The sequence below is a fragment of the Furipterus horrens genome, unplaced genomic scaffold (genome assembly GCF_987537825.1).
Source record: "Furipterus horrens unplaced genomic scaffold, mFurHor1.1.pri manual_scaffold_17, whole genome shotgun sequence".
Taxonomy (NCBI): domain Eukaryota; kingdom Metazoa; phylum Chordata; class Mammalia; order Chiroptera; family Furipteridae; genus Furipterus; species Furipterus horrens.
In genome coordinates, this window is record NW_028327187.1 from 13,977,374 (window position 1) to 13,997,026 (window position 19,653).

The following is a 19,653-nucleotide window of genomic DNA, read 5'->3' on the forward strand; positions in this document are numbered from 1 at the left end:
GTATTTGTGTGTGTGTGTGTGTGTGTGTGTGTGTGTGTGAGTGGGGGTGGCGGGGCGAGCCCGCATTCACAAATGGAGAGCGTGACTTCGATTCTCTGCCGGTACTCGGTGCGGGACGCGAAAGCTGCCTTACTTTAACTCAGGTTTCTCCCATGATTATCCCTACTACTACTGAGCATTTCAGCACCTCAGATGCTGCCCACACCAGCAACAACGCAACACTTTTGATCTGCGCAGGGCGGGTGAAAAGAGGGCAGGAACTACAGCCTCCCGGCAACAAAGGATGCGCGCAGGCGCAGGCGCAGGCGGATGAACGCCGCTTTTTCCCAGGCTCTCGCGTTCCAATCAAGTACGTAAAGAGCTCACGTAAAGTCATTTCCAGGAAGTAGGGCCGCGCCGTGTTGGCCGCAAGATGGAGGCGAGTGGTGGAAATGAAGATCCGGTGAGACGCTGCTCTGGGGTTGGGTGAATCGGGAAGTCGAGCTGAGTCTATTCTTGACTCTTTTCTGACCCCTTTTTCCTTCCAGGTGTCCGGGGAACTGGTGTCAGTGGCACATGCTCTTTCTCTCCCAGCTGAGTCTTATGGCAACGATGTGAGTATGACTCACGCACAGCTCCCATTCACCTACCTAGTCTGAAATGTCTGCAGGGCCTGCCATGAAATTGTAACCTCCTGCCCTGATATCTTATGTAGACCCTGTGTACGTCCGCCAGAAACCACGCCCTATTAGAACTATTAGAATAGTTCATTTTAATGCTTTTGGTCCACAAACGCAGGACTCATGCCAGTGGAAGTAGTTTTCAAAATTTGCTGCACTTTAGAATCCCCTGTGAAACATTTGAATACCTCGATGTCTGGGGCGCAATGCATATCAATTAAATCGGAGTGTCTGAGGCTGAGAGCCCAGAATCTGTATCTGTAAAGGTCTCAAGTGATTCCAATGTGCAGTAAAGTTGCACTGCCTTATGGTGTGTCTCGTTTAGATTCTTAAGGAGAAAGCACATGATGTATTTCAGATACAAGACACAAGGATATGAGAACAGTAGTAACATTCAAATAAGAATGTGAGGTATACTAGATGAGTGGATCAGGGCATAAGATACAAAGCAGTTTAGCTGAAGAATAAACCCCTAGGACCCAAACAGTAGAGGAAGACTTCACTGATACAGTGCATCTGGAACTGGGTTCTCAAAGTGTAGGTGGGCAAAGGACATGAATTGTTAGTCAGGCAAAGGGCCTGAAGATAAATGTAAATGACTTGTTCTGGAGTCAGTGAAATAGATCTCTACAGTTTGAGCTTGTGATTCTAATGGAACAGGGGGTGAGTGCTTGGTAAGGCATATTTATAAACTAGCCTGCTTTATCATACTGTTTTATTTCTAAGTGTTAATAGTGTGGGGAATTGGCTATCAGATAAACACAAAGGATGATTATGACATGCTACACAATTAAAAGTGAAGAGTGATTTCACTTCCATTGTCTTATTTTGTTGTTTCAGTAATTCCGTTGTGATGTGAGCTTATTTCAGTTTTACAGTGATTTAACTCAGTCTTGAGAATGTGATTTATGTACTGTTTTAGTCTCTCACACTTTCACTAACTTCCAGGAAAAGATAGTCAGTAGCTCATTCTGTTTATTAGACTGTGTGGGTAGCTTTTTGTTTGTCGTAAGGACAGAGAATTATTTTATTGTCCCAATCCATTAGTCCAGTTTTATCCTTTGACAGTAGCACTGAGTTTGGTAGCTCTCTTGAGCATTAGCTAGACAAAGACTTTCTTAATTTGTTCTCTAATAGCAGTTTGGGAGATTTCTGACTTGGCATTCTTGACTCCTTTGCAGCCTGATATTGAGATGGCGTGGGCCATGAGAGCAATGCAGCATGCTGAAGTCTATTACAAAGTGAGTTGTCTGTCTTCATTATTAAACAGAATCAAACATGTACTATATGATTCTCTGCTAATCACTATTCTCAGCACTTTAAACAATTTGTTTTGGAGATCAATTTTATTACTGTAAGATCTTACCCTCAGAGAACAGGGGGGTGGAAGTGAATTTTGTTTTGACAATGAGGAGGAGTTCAGCTTTGCCCAGAGTTCTGTTGCCAACTGTCAAAAAGGGGCCTGGCCCATAGTAGGCACTTTTATAAATGTTTGTTGACTGAATGAATCATCCACAGAGTGTAATAGCCAGTCAGTACCAAGGCCAAAAGTGTTTGAATTGGTGAAATGGACCGTAGTATATTATGGCCCATTAAAACTAAGTCATGATTTCATCCAGAACATAAGCTGTCTGTACTTCCTAATGAACGCTTCTGCCCTGAGAACCATGAGGGTTTTCTGGGGAAGAGGGAATAGAAGTGTAGTAAATTAGAGACTACCATATGTATGTTGTCTTATTGTCTGGCAGCTGATTTCATCAGTTGACCCACAGTTCCTGAAACTCACCAAAGTGGATGATCAAATCTATTCTGAATTTCGGAAAAATTTTGAGAAACTCAAGATAGATGTATTGGACCCAGAAGAACTCAAATCAGTATCAGCTAAAGAGGTAAGAATTCTCTCTCTTAGATATTGCCTAGCATCTGACCCACAGTTATAAATGATAAATACACTTTTATACATTTAAAATTGGGGTGGGAGGCGTGTTTTAATGAAAATATGTAAAGAATCAGTGCTCTTAAATTGAACCAGAGGCATGCAAACAAGGAACAGAGTAACAGTTACCAAGGGGATCAGGGGGAGGGAGAGAAGGAGGGTAAGTAGGGGAAGGGCTTAGTAAAGGAACTAGTATAAATGACCCATGGACATGGACGATGAGGTGGGGATTGACTGTGGGAGAAGGGGTGGGCTGGATGGGGGGAAGCAATGGGGGAAAAAGTGGGACAACTATAATAGAAAAACAATAAATAAATCAAAAATTAAAAAAAAATCAGTGCTCTTATGTAGTTGTCATCAACAAATAAGTTATGAAATGACTTTTTCTTGTTTATGGATTTTTAAAAATGTTTATTGAATCTATTTTTTCCACCTTCCTTACTTGGACATTTCATTCCTAACTGCCCAGCACTTTCCAGGCAGGAAGAATGAATTTATTTATGTGAGTAGTTTAACCAGAACACTTGGATGGAAGATTGACAAATAGCGTACAGGGAGGTGTTTGGATTCTCTGGATTTAAATTGACATTATCACAGACCATGCCAAAGATCATTGACAAATACTTGATTAGCTTATATTTTTACAGAGCACTGAAACTCTTCAATTTTTTATTAATTGGTTTTAGAGAAGGAGAGGGATGGAGGGAGGGAGGGAGGAAAGGAGGTGGAAAGAGAGAAACATTGATTTGTTGTTCCACTTATTTATGCATTCATTGATTGCTTCTTGTATGTGCCCTGACCAGGGATTGAACCCACAACCTTGGCATATCAGTATGACATGCTAACCAACTGAGTTACCTGGCCAGGGCTACAACTCATAATTAGGAAAATATTTCCCTGACTTATGAAGAATGTAAACTTTTAACTCTTAGCAGGATGTCAAGTGATCTTTGGAAAATTGCCTCTACTGAATGGACTTTTTTCTTAAAATTTAACTTTGTAACTTTGGGCCAACTTCCTGCTTTCTTTGTCTCATTTGTGCTTCAATGGGGAGGAATATCATTTGGGGCTGAACTAACCAATTACTAAAAACAAACCAAAAGGTCCATTTAAAAAATCAAATTTTGCCCTAGCTGATGTGGCTCAGTGGATTGAGTGCTGGCCTGTGAACCAAAGGGTCACTGGTTCAATTCCCAGGCAGGGCACATGCCTGGGTTGCATGCCAGGTCCCTAGTTGGGGGCATGTGAGAAGCAACCGATCAATGTTTCTCTCTCTCTCTTTCTCCCTCCCTTCCCCTCTCTCCAAAAATAAATAAATAAAATCTTTTTAAAAATCGACTTTTGGTTCTGTAGTCAAGGATTTTAGTATTTTGTCAGGTAAAAATATTGTTCATGTTGGGAAACACTAGTCTAAAGACACAATAGGTAGCCCAGAAACTTGTTGCTAATGAAACAGCTCAAACCTAGTCTCTTTCACTATGGTTATTTTCCTTACTGAGGAAGTGGAAGCCCCTGTATGGGCCTGACTTCACCAGCCTCCTGCATTAGTCAGATAAAGCACCATGTTTGCCTTTACAGAAGTGGAGGCCATTCTGTTTGAAGTTTGATGGGGTTATAGAAGACTTTAACTATGGTACTTTGCTGCGACTGGATTGCTCTCAAGGCTACACTGAGGAAAACACCATCTTTGGTGAGTTTCTTGTCCCTGGAATTGTTTCAGTGTAAAGTGAGTAAGGGATCTGGTTTTACTGACGAATAGTTTACATGGATAATTTGAGGGTCATCTTATTTGTTATATCTTTAAATATCATGTTACTAATTCTTGAGTAACTGTGAGATAAGACAGTTGAGTATTTCAGCCTAATTTATTTTAGTATTAGCATTTCACATCTCTGACTTATGACTATACTTGAATACTTTACCTGTTAGTTCATCTTTGTCATCAGATTTCCAGTAGGTTTAGAGATATTGCTACCAGGACAATAAATTGCCTTTCAGCCCCCAGGATACAATTTTTGGCCATTGAAATTGCTCGGAACCGGGAAGGCCATAACAAAGCAGTTTACACCAGTGTTCAGGACAAAGAAGAAGACAAAGGAGTCAACAGAGGAGAAAAAGAGAAAACCAACAATGGAGGAGAAAAAGAGAAAGAAGCCAACAACGGAATCAACAAAAATGGTGAAACATCTATGTAAGGTAGAGAGGGAGTAGTACTCTAGATACTGTGACTCAACTGAGTCTACAAGTACCATGATGCTACTTGCAGATCCCTGTGGTTAAATGTATGTCCTTGTTCAGTTGAAGGACATGCAGAAGGAGTTTTTTTCTGTAGCCTAGTATTAAAGAGCTGCTCTGGTTGCTCTTTTGTATGAACCGACTTAAAGACTATAAGTGGGTTATAGTTGACTGTTTCTTGGTATATTTTTTTCTTGGTTCTCTCCACTGGTTAAATAATAAATTTTGTAAATAAATTTCTGTTTGTTCTTATGACTTTTTGTGTCTTTGATTAACCTTTAGAAGGTATTAAAAAGTATTTAACACTTCTGATTTTTTCAGGTGTATAATCTCTTACATCTTATAAAATGATTTATGCTACCTTCTTTAAATTTTTTAAAATTTTCTAATTACAGTCGACGTACAATACTGTTTTAGTTTCAGGTGTACAACACAGTGATCAGACATCCCTCTAACTTACGAAGTGATCACTAAGACAAGTCCAGCACCTACCTGACACCATACATAGCCATTAAAACATTATTAACTATATTCTCTGTGCTATACCCCACATCCCCATGATTTTTGTAACTACCAATTTATACTTATTAATCCCTTCCACTTTTTCAACCAACTCTCAACCACGCTGCCATCTGGCAACCATCAAAATGTTCTCTGTATCTATGAGTTTCTGTTTTGTTTGTTCATTTATTTTGTTGTTCAGATCCCACATGTATGTGAAATCATATGGTATTTGTCTTTCTCTGACTTATTTCACTCAACACGTATAATACCTCTTGGTCCATCCATGTTGCTGCAAATAGCAAAATTTCATTATTTTAAAGATTTACTTATTTATTTTTAGAGAGAGGGAAGGGAGGAAGAAAGAGGGAGAAGAACATCAATCAGTTGCCTCTCACACGTGCCCCAACTGGGTACTAGGCCCGAACCTAGGCATGTGCCCTGACTGGGAATCAAACCAATGGCCTTTTGCTTTGCGGGGCGATGCTCAACTGAGTCATGCCGGTCAGGGCTCTTAATTTTTTTTTTTTTTTTTATGGCTGAGTTATAATCCATTGTATGTATGTGTCACTTCTCGTTTATTCATTCGTGTATTAATGGACACGTAGGTTACTTCCATATCTTTGTACTATTGCAAATACTGCAATAAACATATAGGTCTTTTCAATGTAGTATTTTGGGTTTCTTCAGATAAGTATCCAGATATGGAATAGCTGAGTCTCTTCCTTGTCTCTTGTTATGGCCTTTCTTTTACAGTGTGTTTTGTCTGATATAAGTATTGCTACCCCAGTTTTTTTTTTCTATTTGCATAAAATATCTCTTTTTACCCCTCTACTTTCAGTCTGTGTGTCTTTCAATCTGGAGTGGGTCTCTTGTAGGCAGCATATGTGTGGGTCTCGTTCTTTATCCATTCACCATCTTTTGATTAAAGTATTTAAATTAAAGTAATCGTTGATAGGTGTGTACTTATTGCTGTTTTAGTATTCATATGTTTTATCCTGTTTTCCTTCTTAAAGAGGACCCTTTAGTAATTCTTATAGTAAGGATTGGTGGTGATGAACTAACTCACTGAGTTTTTTTCCTATATGGGAAGCTTTTTATCTGTCCTTCAATTCAAAATAATAGCTTTGCTGAGTAATCTTGGTTTTAGGACCTTGCTTTTCATCACTTTGAATACTTCTTGCCAATCCCTTCTGGCCTGCAAAGTTTCTCTTGAGAAATCCGCTAATTGTCTTATGGGAACGCCTTTGTAGTTAACTCTGCTTTTCTCTTACTGCTTTTAATATTCTATCTTTAACCTTTGGCATTTTAATTATGATGTGTCTTGGAGTGGGCCTCTTTGGGTTCATCTTGTTTGAAACTCTTTGCTTCCTAGACTTGTATGTCTATTTCCTTCACTGGGTTGAGGAAGTTTTCCGTCATTATTTCTTCAAATAGATTTTTAATTTCTTTCTCCCTTTTCTTTATGATACCCCTCTGAAGCAAATTATGGTACACTTGATGTTGTCCCAGAGGCCCCTCTAATGTATTTTTTATTTCTGACCATTTTTTTATGTTTTATATCTCCATTTTTAAGTTTCCTATCTCTTTGTTGAAGTTCTCACTGAGATAATCTATTCTTCCCCTAAGTTCCATGAGCATCCTTATAACCAATGTTTTGAATGCTGCATCTGGTAGATTGCTTGTCTCTATTTTGTTTAGTTCTTTTTCTGGAGTTTCTTTATCTCCTCATTTTGGCTGCCTCCCTGTGTTTCTGTGTAGAGCTGCTATATCTCTGGGTCTTGGTCGAGTGGTCTTATGCAGTAGGTGTCCTGTGGGGCCTAGTGGTGCAGTCTCCCTGGTCACCTGAGCCAGGTGATCCAGGTGTGTTCCTTGTGCCCTTCTGTCATAGTTGAACCTGGAATGCTGTTGGTATGTTAATAGGAAGGATTGAACTTCAGGCTGATTGGTTTTGAGGACTCCAGTGAAGCAGCTGTTATACATGGGCTGACTCTGTGGAGCAGGAGTTGCTTTATCAGGGTTCTGATGCATGCCGAATCCACCCTTTGCATGTGTCATTTGTGGGGGTGTTTGGGCAGTGTTGTGGTGTAGTCTGAAGCTGGCCACCAGTGTGCTTAAGAGGCCCCTTGTGAGGGGCTCTGGTGCCGGCCAAGATCAACCAGTGTGTGTACCCTGCCTGATCTCACCTGGTATCAGCTAGAAAGAGATCTGCAGTGGTTGCCACTTGTGCTGGGCTTGCAGGTGCCTGGGTGAGGCTAAAGCTGTCAACTGAGGCTGTCTGCTGCTAATGCCAGTCTTAGGGCTGCTTAGTAAGAGGTATGGGGCACACTGAGGCCCAGTGCTGCTTGTTTGTTCTTTGTGAACCTTCGAGAGATTTTAGGAAAGTCTGCAACATGAGCCAAGAGAGGCCATTTTTATGAAAAAGCCACTGGAAGTGCATAACATGCGAGAAAGGATTTAGTAGAGGAGAGGGAGAAGGGATGAGGCTTTTTTCCCCATTGGACATAGTAGAAAAATAAAAAACTAGTCAAGAGCTACACTAAAAAGGCACACAGCAGCAACAATTGTACACAAAGCAAACAGGTTTCTCTAAATTTTGGGTATTAGACACAAGTTGTGATTTCCTGGTTTTTAGAGCACTTCTGGGAAAAATGCATGACTAAAAGCATGAAAGGCATCTGGATATTTGATGTCCAACATTATTAGAGACCAAGTTCTCCCCATTCCTCTTTTAAAGTCCACAGATGTCAGGCCAAGAAACAGGAGCACCATATGGCTTGCCAGCTTTGTGACAAGAAGTCTCCTGTCCCTGAAACTAGGGTCAAGAATGGATCAAATACCATGCAAGCCAGCAATTAACTACCATTGGACATTTGTTTCAGAGAAATGGAAACTTGTATTTACACAAAAAGGCTGTATGGGAGTGTTCATAGCAGCTTTATTCTTAATTGCCAACCACTAGAAGCAACACATATATCCTTCAATGAGCAAATGGTTAAAGAAACTGGCACCTCCACACCATGGAATACTACTCTAATAAAAAAGGTAACCTGTTGATACATGCAGCAACCTGAATGCGTTTCAAGGGGATTATCCTGATTTTAAAAAGTGAATTCCAAAAGGTGTCACATATAGTATTCTATCTACATATACAACATTTTGAAATGACAAAGGTATAGAGAATTGGAACAGATTGCCAAAAGTTGCCAGGTTGCCAGAGGTTAGGGACTGAGTGAGGGTGCGACAGAGGCAGTGGGCGGTGGTAGAAGGTGGACATGGTTATAAAAGGTCAGAAGGAGGGAACCTTGTAGTGTTGGAACTGTTCTGTATCTTGACTGTGGTGGTGGGTATACAAGCCTACACAGGTGATAAAATTTCATAGAACTAAATACACACATGGGTAAAACTGATGAAATCTGAATCACAGAGGTGGATTGCACCAATGTTAATTTCCTCCTTGTGATACCATACTATAGATTTGTTCTCCATAAGGGGGAACTGGTTGAAGTGTACATGGGATATCTCTGAATTATTTCCTGCAACTGTGAGTGAATCAGCAATTATCTCCAAGTAAAATGTTAATTTTAAAAAAGAATGGGTCAATAAAACAACTGAAAAAGAAAACAAGGCTTCTGGGGAAGGCTCTTGGGAAGCATATGTGCCTCTATTCTAGGAGGGAGGTACCTGGCAACTGATGTGCCTAACATGAAAAATACTACACAGCCTGTCCCAGGTTTTAAAGAAAAGTGATTGTTTTGCTGAGAGAATGTGGGGTGGTGAGGCTGTGGGGGCAGAACAGTGGGGAGGAGGACCTGAAAGGAGAATTACTTTCAAAACCTTCCTCAGAGTCAAATAGGCTGGGACTCCTGGGTTATGTCATTAGTGTATGGCCCTATCCTGCCCATGTCTAGACAAGGTACCTTAGGCAATGGATTCTTTCTTGACATGACCATCACTTTAAGCAGGGATCTTCATCGCCTCCTTCTCTATATGACCCCATTCCCACACACCCCAATCAAGTTTAGGTCACAGAAGTACTCAACATGTCCGCCTCTTGCCATCAACTCCATTCGCAACCGTGGCTGAAGCTGTGTGGGCTGTGGCTGTTGCTGCTGCAGTGGCCATGACAGAGATTCAGGGATCTGCGATCTAGAAAATGTGAGAAGAGAAATTTGGGCACACTTTCCTCACTATCTCCCTCTATCTCCTTTGTCTTTCACTCCTCTTTTCCTTCAGGGAACCCAGCCAACCCTCCAATGCTGTATGCGTGGAAAACCAGCACAGCTGATTTCACAATGTTCACCATGGTTACCAAGCGAGTATGTTCTAAATTCTGGGAGAGCAGGGTCGCCCTCTGGCGGTGAGGAGGCGCAGGCACAGGTTGGGTCTAGTCCTCCAGTGTGGCCTGGTGACATATGTCTTCCCTTGGGTTGAGCCCATAAATGGACGGAAGGAAGCAAGAACGGTTGGGAAACAGGAAGGAAAAAAAGAAAAGAATTAAGGTGAGGGGAAAAAATTGTTAAACGGATGTTTTAGGCTCACAGAAGTGAAGGAAATGGGCCTGCCCAGGCTGAACAAGAAAGATTGGCAGTTTAGTGGTAATCTCTCATCCTGAGGATGACATTTACTTTGGGTCTAAGACTGTCCCAAAAGGGGACTGACTTATGGTTTGCATGGTGTACTCACTGTGTTCTTCAATGTGGTATTGCTCCCTCATGGGCTTCAGCATCTGGAAGCAGGGACAGAATTTGATCCCAAAGAGCTGCCCATTAAAGAACATGGCTTGCTGTTGGGCCTGGGCATTAATGCAGTATTCAATTTTTTCCAGGGCCTTCTAGATGTATTGCTGTGTTTAGGGATGCCCTCAGTGTTATTCCCTTTTCACCTAACTTTTCAATTTCTGGGTTTTGTTTTGTTTTTAGGAGTTTTTTGGACAGGGCTTCAAACTACAAATTATAAGAATCCTCTCTATTCTGAAAGGTTTTCTAAAGCACAAGTGTATAGAAACATCAGGAACTCATTTTAGATTTGTGGAAAGGGGCCCAAAGAGGTCAGAGAAGGTGCTTATCACTCTAATTCACACACACACACACACACACACACAAACACACACCATTTCCACCAATTCTAAACACCTCACCATCATGTTATGATCAAGAAGAGCAAAACCACTTTGGAACAGTATGATCAAGTCCACTAGACTTTATGGAAAATTCACCACTGGCCTGTTTGTAGTTCAGCTTTCTGTCTTGGCCTAACAGCACTTCCTCTTCTGGCTCTCATTTACTCTACTAGGAAGTCATTCCAGGGGAGGGTGCCTTTGTAGCCAAGGGTTACTGCTTGGAAAGTACCCTCTCTATCCATCCCTAGTTTTTAATTTTCCTTACCCTGTATGTGAGTTCCTCAGAACTTGGGTTGGCGATCATCGTCTCTTGTGATTTTGGATATGAAATTCTTGACTGTGACCCCCTGAAAGGTTTCTTCTGGCTTGTTATTAAAAAGCAGCTAGAGATATTTTATGTTCATCACCACTCTGCAGGTGACAATGGTGTCACGGGGAGAACTCCCTTCATTGATCCAAGGGTATACCTGTGGCATATGCCTAAGATGGAACTCAGACACAGATGCTATCAGAGTCCAGTCTCCAGGCAATTAAACTCCAAGTGCTTCTGACCTTAGGCCGTAAGACCCGCAGTCATAGCACCTGTCCCTGAAACCAACTCAGGCAGACCAACCTCCAAATTAACTCAGTTGGTCTCATGTCTTCTCTCTAGAAAGACCTGCTTCTCACCACAAAACATTGTGCCCCCAGCCACAGTCAATGACACACCAGACCTCCTTCCCCAAAGTACCTGACAAAGTTCCCGACAAAACCAAGCAGCTCCAACTGGGCCCTATTTGCCAACTGAGGCCTATGGAAAAGATCGAAGATCTCTTCCATCTGGTTCCACACAGTCTTAATTTGTTTTAAACCAAACATGTCCTAACATCATGGCTTAAACTTTTCTCTCCAGGATGAGGGAAAATCCTTGTCAAGACAGAAAACTGAAAGACTTTGCCACCCTAGGCAGGGCACCTAAGGAGCAAGAACCCACCATGTAGGTAACTCCTACTGGGACAAATTCCATCCACTTTCTCTGGGCCTCAGCCTTGAGATTCAAGCCATAATTTCCTGTTCTCCAGGGTACTTGTTTTGTAATAAATAAATGACTAGGAAATGAGAATTGCATCAGGATACTAGGTGACCAGCAGGATTTCAAACCAAGATTTCCCCCTAACTTCTTTGTAAGTCCACAAATGCCAGGCAGATAAAGTAGGGTATCATACTCCTTGTCTGCTTTGTACAGTGAGGCTGACCATTCCTGCCACAGCAGGCAAGAATAAGTCAATGACAGGATTTCTAGGAAAAAAAAAATGCTTCTGGAACACTTCTGAAAAGAATTATTCTGTCTTATCCCAAAAGGGGGGTGTTTGGGAACTGGTATACCTGACCTGTGAGGTAGCAATCTCTACAGCTGGCCCAAGTACCTGAGAAAAGTAATTGTTTTGATAGCAGGCATTAAGTTGGGGGACACTGGTGAGTAGGAATTGTGAAAAGGGGGACCTGAAAGGAGACTCAAAAAAAGATTTCCAGAAGGTAATGCGAGAGTCAAAGACACCTGAGCATGACCCTCCTCTGCCCATGTTTGGGGGAGGTACCTCTTTAAGGGTCAATGGATTTTTGGTTGACCCAACCATCATCTCCAGAGGTAACCAGGTACAGCCATACCTTAGTACACATCAGCTTCAGAACTTGTCAAATCCTGTACTCATCACATTTTGACAAGAAAAAAAATGTTTCAGCACTTGTTGCTTGCTCAGTACATGTTGGTTTTAGCACTCCTCACGAGTTCCGGAATGAATTAAAAACGAGTACCGAGGTACCACTGTATCTTCATTTTCCCCTTTCCCATCTGACTCCATTCCCATCCTCCACAACCTGGTTTGGGTCAGAGAGGTTCCCAGTATATCCATCTTATTATCAAAACCAAAAGGGGTCTACCACCCAATGTGCAGCAGAGGCGAACACTGAATACCAAGTTTGCAGTTGCAAAATTAGGGCTGTGTATTTGTGGGGTGCACAGCAAGGAAAACGGAGCTTAAAACTTCAGCTCTCAGATGGCTTTTAATCAAGGGTTTTTAAAGGCAATGATTGAGGGTTAATTGTTAAAGGTCATGAGCGAAGCTGATTATTTAGTTCTTGTGCAGGCTTTACTGATTTTCCTCAGTCTTATTTAGTTACTAACATCACCTTGTTTGGAACATTTTAACAATTTGGGTGATCTTACTGGGATGAAGAATTAAGATCCTGCAAAACATCTCACGATTGTGCATCAGTGATGTTATCTTTAAAGCAAAGTGCAGAAATTAAACATCTTGTGACCTTTTTTATTGTTTAAGCTATCATTGTTTTATGCTTACTTAGCTACATTTTTCTATCATCTTTATTGATTTTAGAGAAAGAGGAAGGGAGAGGGAGCGAAGAGAAGAGAAAAACATTGATGTGAGAGAGAAACATCGATTGGTTGTCACTATGCACCCTGACCGGGGATCAAACCCACAATCTAGGCATGTGCCCTGACTGGGAATCGAACCCCCAGACTTTTGGTGTATGGGACAGTGCTCCAACCAACTGAGTCACCCAGCCAGAGCAGCAAGGTGTCCCTTAAAATATTTCTTCTGGAACTCACTTTGCAGGCAGGCCTTCTGGAAGTGACTAACATATTTTCTTAATATTTGGCTATAAGCTACACGACACCCAAATCAATTGAAATATTTAGTTAAAGCCTATACCTTTATGTCTATATGATTAAATACCTAAATGTTTTCTGTTAACCGTCATCATCAGCCTCTCTCCACATACTGCTGCCTCCACTGTGGCTGGCACTGTGGTGAGAATGGTAGTGTAGATGGCAGCTGTTGCTGTTGCTGCATGGGCAGCAGAAGAAGGAACACAGATGTCTGTGATCTGCACAATTTGGGGAGAGAAGGATAGAGGGCTCCCCACGTTCTTTGTTTTAATGCCTCGGTTTTTCACTCCTCTGGCCTTATAGGAGCCTAGCTTCCAGCCTTCAATGCTGGCTCTTAAACTGTGCTAGAAAACCAGCACAATTGGCTTCACAATGACCACCACGGTTGCACAGGGTTGGTGTGAAAACAAATTCTGGAAGAGTGCAGTGCCCTCTGGCACAAGCTATGTCCAGTGCTCTATCTGTGTCCTGTGCCTGTACCTCCCAGTGTGTTCAGTCAGTGGATGGACAGAAAGAAAGAAGGATGGATGGAAGAAAGGAAGGAGAAAAAAGGAAGAAAAAGGTAAGGAAGAAATAAAAGAAAAAAGGAAGGAAGGAAGGGAGAGAGGGAGGGAGGAAAAAAAGAAAAAAGGAAGGATGAATGGATGGTGTGGTCTCCCATAGGTGAAGAAAGTTTGGGCCTGGCCAGGACGACCAAGCAGTATTAGGAGGTTAGTAGTGGTGTCCTGTCTGCACATTGACCTTGAGACTGTGCCTGAAACTGTACTCAAAGGGGTCTGAGCTGTGTCCTTGTGATGGGACAGCATTTGTTCTTCAGGACAGTGTTGCTCCCTCATGGGCTTCAATGCTTGGAGCCAGAGACAGAGCCTGAGTTCTGCTCAGGCAGGTTGAGGATTGTGGCTTACCTGCTCAGCCCAGGCAACAATGCAGCCCTTATTCTAGACCTTGTGGCTGTGTTGCTGTGTCTGGTGGTGTTGCTGAGTGCAATTCCTTTTTTTCTCTCCATGTCTTTGTTCCTGGGTTTTGGTTTTTGTTTTAAAGGTGTGCCTGACTTGGCTGGGTTTCTGGACCACCAGTTGTTTGAAGCCTCTCTCCCTCCTGAGAGGCCCTTCCCAAACCCAAAAACACATAAACAAATGATCAAGTACTTATTTTAGACTTTGTGGAAGGGAGCCTATAAAGGTCAAAGAGGGTGCTCATAACACTAATTCCCCCCCCCGACCCCCTACATAGTTTTCACCAATGCTAAACTCTTACCTCAACTCTTACTTTCTTGTGCCATAAACAAGAAGAGAAAAACCATTTTAAAAAAGTATGATCAAATCTACTATAGACTTTATGGCAAATGCATCAGTGGTCCACTTCCCATTTAGCCATCTGTCTTGGTCCACTAGAACTTTATCTCTGGCTCTGGCTCATTCTACTGAGTAGCCATAGCAGGGGGAGGGTATCTTTGAGGGTGAAGGTTGCAACTTGGAAAGCACTCTCACTATCTCTCTCTAATTTTTATTTTTCTTACCTGGTCTGTAAGCTCCTCAGACTTTGGGTTGGTGCTCATTACATTGCCTCTTGTGGTTTTGGATATGACATTCTTCATTTTGAGCCCTCTAAGGGTTTTTCTCGGTGTTTATTAAAGATTAGCTGGAGCCTTTTCATGTTTATCACCACTGTGCATGTTGCAACTGTCTGACTAGGAAGAATTTAAGTTATTGACCCAAGTGCTCACCTGTGGTATACAGCTTAAATGGGACTCAGACACAGCTGCTATCAGCATCCACTTCACTTCCATGCACTCCCAATTGTCTACCCTAATATTGCCACACACAGAGCTTTGTCCCAAAACAACTTGGGTGGGACAAGCTCCAAATATACTTAGTTCTTACCATCATGTTGAACTCATATGTTCTTTCAGAAATCTCTGCCTCTCACCCCAAATCCCTGTGCCCCAGTCACATCCAATTGTCGTGAAAGAACCCATCTCCCAGCTAAGTCCACATCACTCCCTGACAAAATCAAGGGACTCCAACCAGTGAAGGAGATCAAGAGGATCTCTCTACCTGCTTGCATTTACCAATGCCTTGTTTTTTTTCTTGACCAAATGCATTCTAACATTAAGGCTTCAACGTTTTCTGCCAGAAAAAGGAAAGAAATGTCAAGACAGAGGATCGGGAAAGACTTGTTCAGTGAATATGCCACACCAGGCACAACACTTAAAGAACAAGAATCAACTGAGGACAATTTTCAAATGTGCTAATTCCATCCTATTTTCTAGACCTCAGCCTTGAGATACAAGCTGTGAATTGCTATAGTCTCCCCAAAAGTGGGCAAAAAGAGGATTATGACAGAGAGAGAGACCAGGCTGTTGGCCTTTATGTGTGACTGGGGCTGCAAGGTTGAAAGCCAGGCAAGATGTGGCTGGCTTCCCTTGCCGCAGAAGGAAACCCACAGTTAGTGGGTGGACTGCAGTGGGGTGGGAGAGTGCACAGGGAGAAGAGGCAGTAGGTCTTTGGTGGGACTCTCACTAGAGCCATGGCAAATGGAAAGGATCCCTTTTATCCCCAGACAGTCTCCCATTCAAGTACTAAGCAGGTCCAGCCCTGCTTAGCTTCCAAGATCAGGCATGTTTAGGGTGGTATGGTCTTAGATGCTGGCTGGGGCTCCCTGGGGCCCCAACAGCCCAGCCTTTGCCTCCAGGCCACCCACCACTGGACCACATCACCACGTGCACATGCCAATCTTGCCAGATCCGCCTGCGCTGCACCTTCCACATGCCCCACCACCTCCTTAGGCCCTATCAGTGCCCTGTTGTCCACCCAAGGCACCACAGGCCTCTGTCACCACCAGAGGTGCCGGAAGTCTTGGCACTCTCATGTCCTGTCATTTGGGGTCTGGATTCTGGCTTCAAATATGGGGTCTGGAGTTCGACCCTGGTGTCTGGTGTCCATGTTGCATCCAGTGTCTGGGCTTTGGCTTTGGTTTTGGGATCTGGAATCCAGCTTTCATGTCACATGCCTGGGATCTGGCATCTGGGATCAGGGTCCCACTTTGTTCTGGTGTCTGGGTCTGGCTTTTGCATCTGGTTTCTGGCATATGTTGTCCAGTGTCCATGGTCAGACTTTAAGTTGGAATTCCAGAGTCCCGTTCTGGCATTGGGTGTCTGAATCTGGTGTCTGGGTTTGTGGTTTGATTTTGGTTTTCTTGTTGGGTACTGGCTTCTATCATCTGGTATCTGGCATTTGGGGTTGGGGTCTGGCTTCAGGGCAGATTTCCAGTGTCTGGCTCAGGCATATGGTGTCTGGCATCTGATGTTTGGGGTAAGTCAGGCTTCTGGTCTATGGTTCATAGTCTGGCTTTGGCATCTAGTGTCTGAAATATGACATCCTGGGTCTAGGCTCTGGCTTGGTTTTGAGATCTGCAGTCCAAGTGTTGTGTCTGGCATCTAGCATCTTAGCATCTTGAGTCAGGGTGTAGTTTCAATTCTGGGGTTGGGAGTTTTGCTCCTGGATCTGGTGTCTGTCATCTGGCTTCCAAGTTCCAGTGTATGGGTAAGGTGAGAAATCCAGAGTTTGGCTCAAGTTCTAGTGTTTGGTGTCTCGTGTTTGGGTCAAAGTCTAGCTTTGAGTAGGGTCTAGAATCTGACACTAATGTCTGGTGTTTGGCATCTGGCATCCAGCTTTTGGAGTCCAGGGTTAGCATCTAGTGTCTGTCATCTAGTGTGTAATGTGTTTGGTCTGGCTTTTTATTGATGGTCCAGAGTTGAGATCCAGTATCCAGTGTCTGACTATTGGCATTCAGGGATCAGAGTCTGGCTCCAGCATCTGGTACTTGGCATTAGGCCTACAGTTTTGAAGATTGCTTCCAGAGCCTGGGGTCTGGTACCTGGAGTCCTGGGATTGATTTCAGCTTCTGGTCCAGGGTCCAGAGTTTAGCTCTGTGTTCTGGTATCTGTCATTGGCCTTCCTCAAGTCTTTTGCAAGGGAGTGGGGGGCCCCAGCTCCTCACTAAAGAGGGAACCTGTATGGTTAGGACAGAACCTCTTGCAAGGGAGTGCAGGCCACCTCTATCTTGCTGGGAAGGGAATCCCCCTCACTACAAAGGGTGACTTTCACCAGGGAGGGTGCTCTGTCACCTACTTTAGAGAGTAGGCCCTCTCTAGGGAGGAAGCCCTTATCTAGAGTGGGATCAGTTCTCTAGGAAGGGACCTCTTGTTTAGGGAGGGTGCCCCTCTCTAGAATGGGAGTGCCTCCTTAGGTATGGAGCCTCTCTAGGGAGGGAGCTTTACTCTCTAGGAAAAAAGTTTGCTCTCTAGGGAGGAAGCCTTGCTATAGGGAGGAAGGACCCAAACCCTTGTTGTTGGGGAGAGATTCCCATGTAGTGTCGGGGACCACCATCCCTTCTCACTGAGGAAGGAGCTTCTCTCTAGGGAGTGAACCCACTCTGTGCAAAGGGGGTTCCCACATAGAGATAGAGTCTCTATCTAGGGAAGAAGCCATTTCTCTATAGAAGGGGCTCCCTCCATCTGGGTTGGAAGCCTGCTCTGTAGTATGGGGGCATCTTCATTTTTGCTAGCCAGGATCCCCTGTCTACAGAGGTGCCTTCCTCCCACTCTTAGGGAAAGCCCTAAACTGTAGTTATGGAGACTCGTCTAGGAAAAGAACACTTTATCTAGGGAGGTGGCTCCCTTTTCCTCTCTAATGACAGAATCTCCTCTCTGGGGAGGGGGCTCCATCTTCCTCTCCATAATGGGAGCCTCTACCTAGAGAGGTAGCTTCTTTTTAAGGAGAAAGACTTATGCTATAGAGTGGTGTCCTCACCCTTCTTCACTGGGGAGGGAGTCCACCTCACTATAGAGGGAGATCTAACCTAGGAAGTATGGGCCCCAGCCCCCTTGCCTGGGAGTGAGACCCTGTTAGAGAGGGGTCCCAATGCCACCTTGCTAAAGAGGGAAACACCACCTTCCATGGCTTGGAACAGAGCCCTGTGCTAATGAGGGGGTCCCCCCACTGCCTCACTGTTGAGGGAGCCCCCTTGATATGAAAGGAGAACCTGTCAAAGGAGGGATACTCTGTTTAAGGGGAGTGTTACTGGCGAGACTACGAGACCTCTGTTCTTGTCTTCTCGAAGGAAATATTTTAGTCAAGAGACAAAGTGCAGTAAAGCAAGAATTTATTGTTGCAACCAAAAGCACACTCAGGACAACGAAACAAGGAAGGGCTCAGGATAAAAGAAACGAGAGAGCCCAGGCTGGGCTGCTTTAGCTCACTTGGAAATCAGAGAAAAGGGGGCCTTAGGGACAAGTTCAGAGGTTAGCCTAGGGTGAGCTGCCACTGCCCATTGGTGTCCCAGTTGCTAGAGTTTAGGGTATGGGTGGCTGTGAGGAAGAACAGAATGAAGGGAAAGGGGCAGGTGTACTCCCCAGAGGGAGTACTCACACTGAGTCCTTTGTCCTAATGGTTTTATCTCTCTCCAGCAAGTGAGAATAGTAGGGGAGCTCTCAGGGGGAATACCTTAATAGAATATTCATCAGGTTTCCAGATGTGCTCTTTCAGGGTCCTGGGTTCCACTGATTGGTCAGCACCAGGGAAGGGGGTCATTAGTCACTGCAGGTGGTCCTGAGGCATCCATGGCATCACATGTCAGCTTTTGCTGCTTTTCTGGGCCTAGAGCTGAAACACAACTGAGGCCTAGATATTGTCATTACAGAGGAAAAGGCAGGGAGTCTAAACAGCGTGGCCAACATTATGCTAGGGGAGGAAAGGTTGCCCTGGGGGCAAAATCCTTGTTTTTGCAGTTTTGCCCTTTACTAGGTACCTGGGGCTTTCCACCCTGCTGATGTTGTATACCTGGCCCATTTTCCTTGCTCTGCTCATATCTGTCTAACGGCCTACCACAGGACCATTTTATCCAGGGAGAGGGCGCCCTCCCACTCCCCAGGAATTGAGCTCCCTCTCTAGGTAAGAAGAACTTTACTAGGGAGTGTGCTCTTTAACCCTCACTAGGGAAAGGTGGCTCCTACCATCACTGGGTAGGCAGCGCCCTGTACTACAGTGGGGGCCCATTGCTAGAGAGAGGAAGCAGGGGCTTCCTTCTTGGGGGGGAAACTTCTTTCACTAATGAGGGAGCCCCTTTCTACTTAATGAGCCTTTTCTGTAGCAAAAGGACTTCCATCCTCTCTCTATATAGAAAACCCCACTCTAGGGAGAAAGCCCATATTTAGGGAGGGAACATTTTATCTAGGGAGGAGCATTTCCCCCCTTTCTCTAGAAAGTGGCCCCAACTCTATGGAGGCAGCTTCTTACTCCTCTCTAGGGAATGAGCCCCCTCACTAGGTAGGGAGACCCTCACTGGGGAGGTAGCCCCTATCTCAGGAGAAAAGGCCCCTGACCCTCATTGAAGAGGAAGACCCTCACTGGGGAGGAAGCCCCATTGCTATAGAGGGAGCCCTCTCTAGGGAGGGAGTCAGCTCTGTGTGGAGGGATGTTTCTCCTCCTGTCTACGGAAGGATCCCTTGCCTAAGGAAGAAGCCCACTCT

At 44.0% G+C, this 19,653-nt stretch overlaps 1 protein-coding gene across 1 annotated transcript; it reads left to right on the top strand.

The window, feature by feature from the left end:
- The first annotated feature begins 359 nt into the window (after positions 1–359).
- PBDC1 (polysaccharide biosynthesis domain containing 1) lies at positions 360–5,085 on the top strand. The gene is made up of 6 exons (XM_090264554.1): positions 360–442; positions 528–593; positions 1,841–1,900; positions 2,408–2,548; positions 4,174–4,285; positions 4,594–5,085. Exons 1-6 carry the CDS (start codon positions 413–415, stop codon positions 4,788–4,790), a joined length of 606 nt encoding a protein of 201 aa, XP_090120680.1. The 5' UTR covers positions 360–412; the 3' UTR covers positions 4,791–5,085.
- The last annotated feature ends 14,568 nt before the right edge of the window (positions 5,086–19,653 follow it).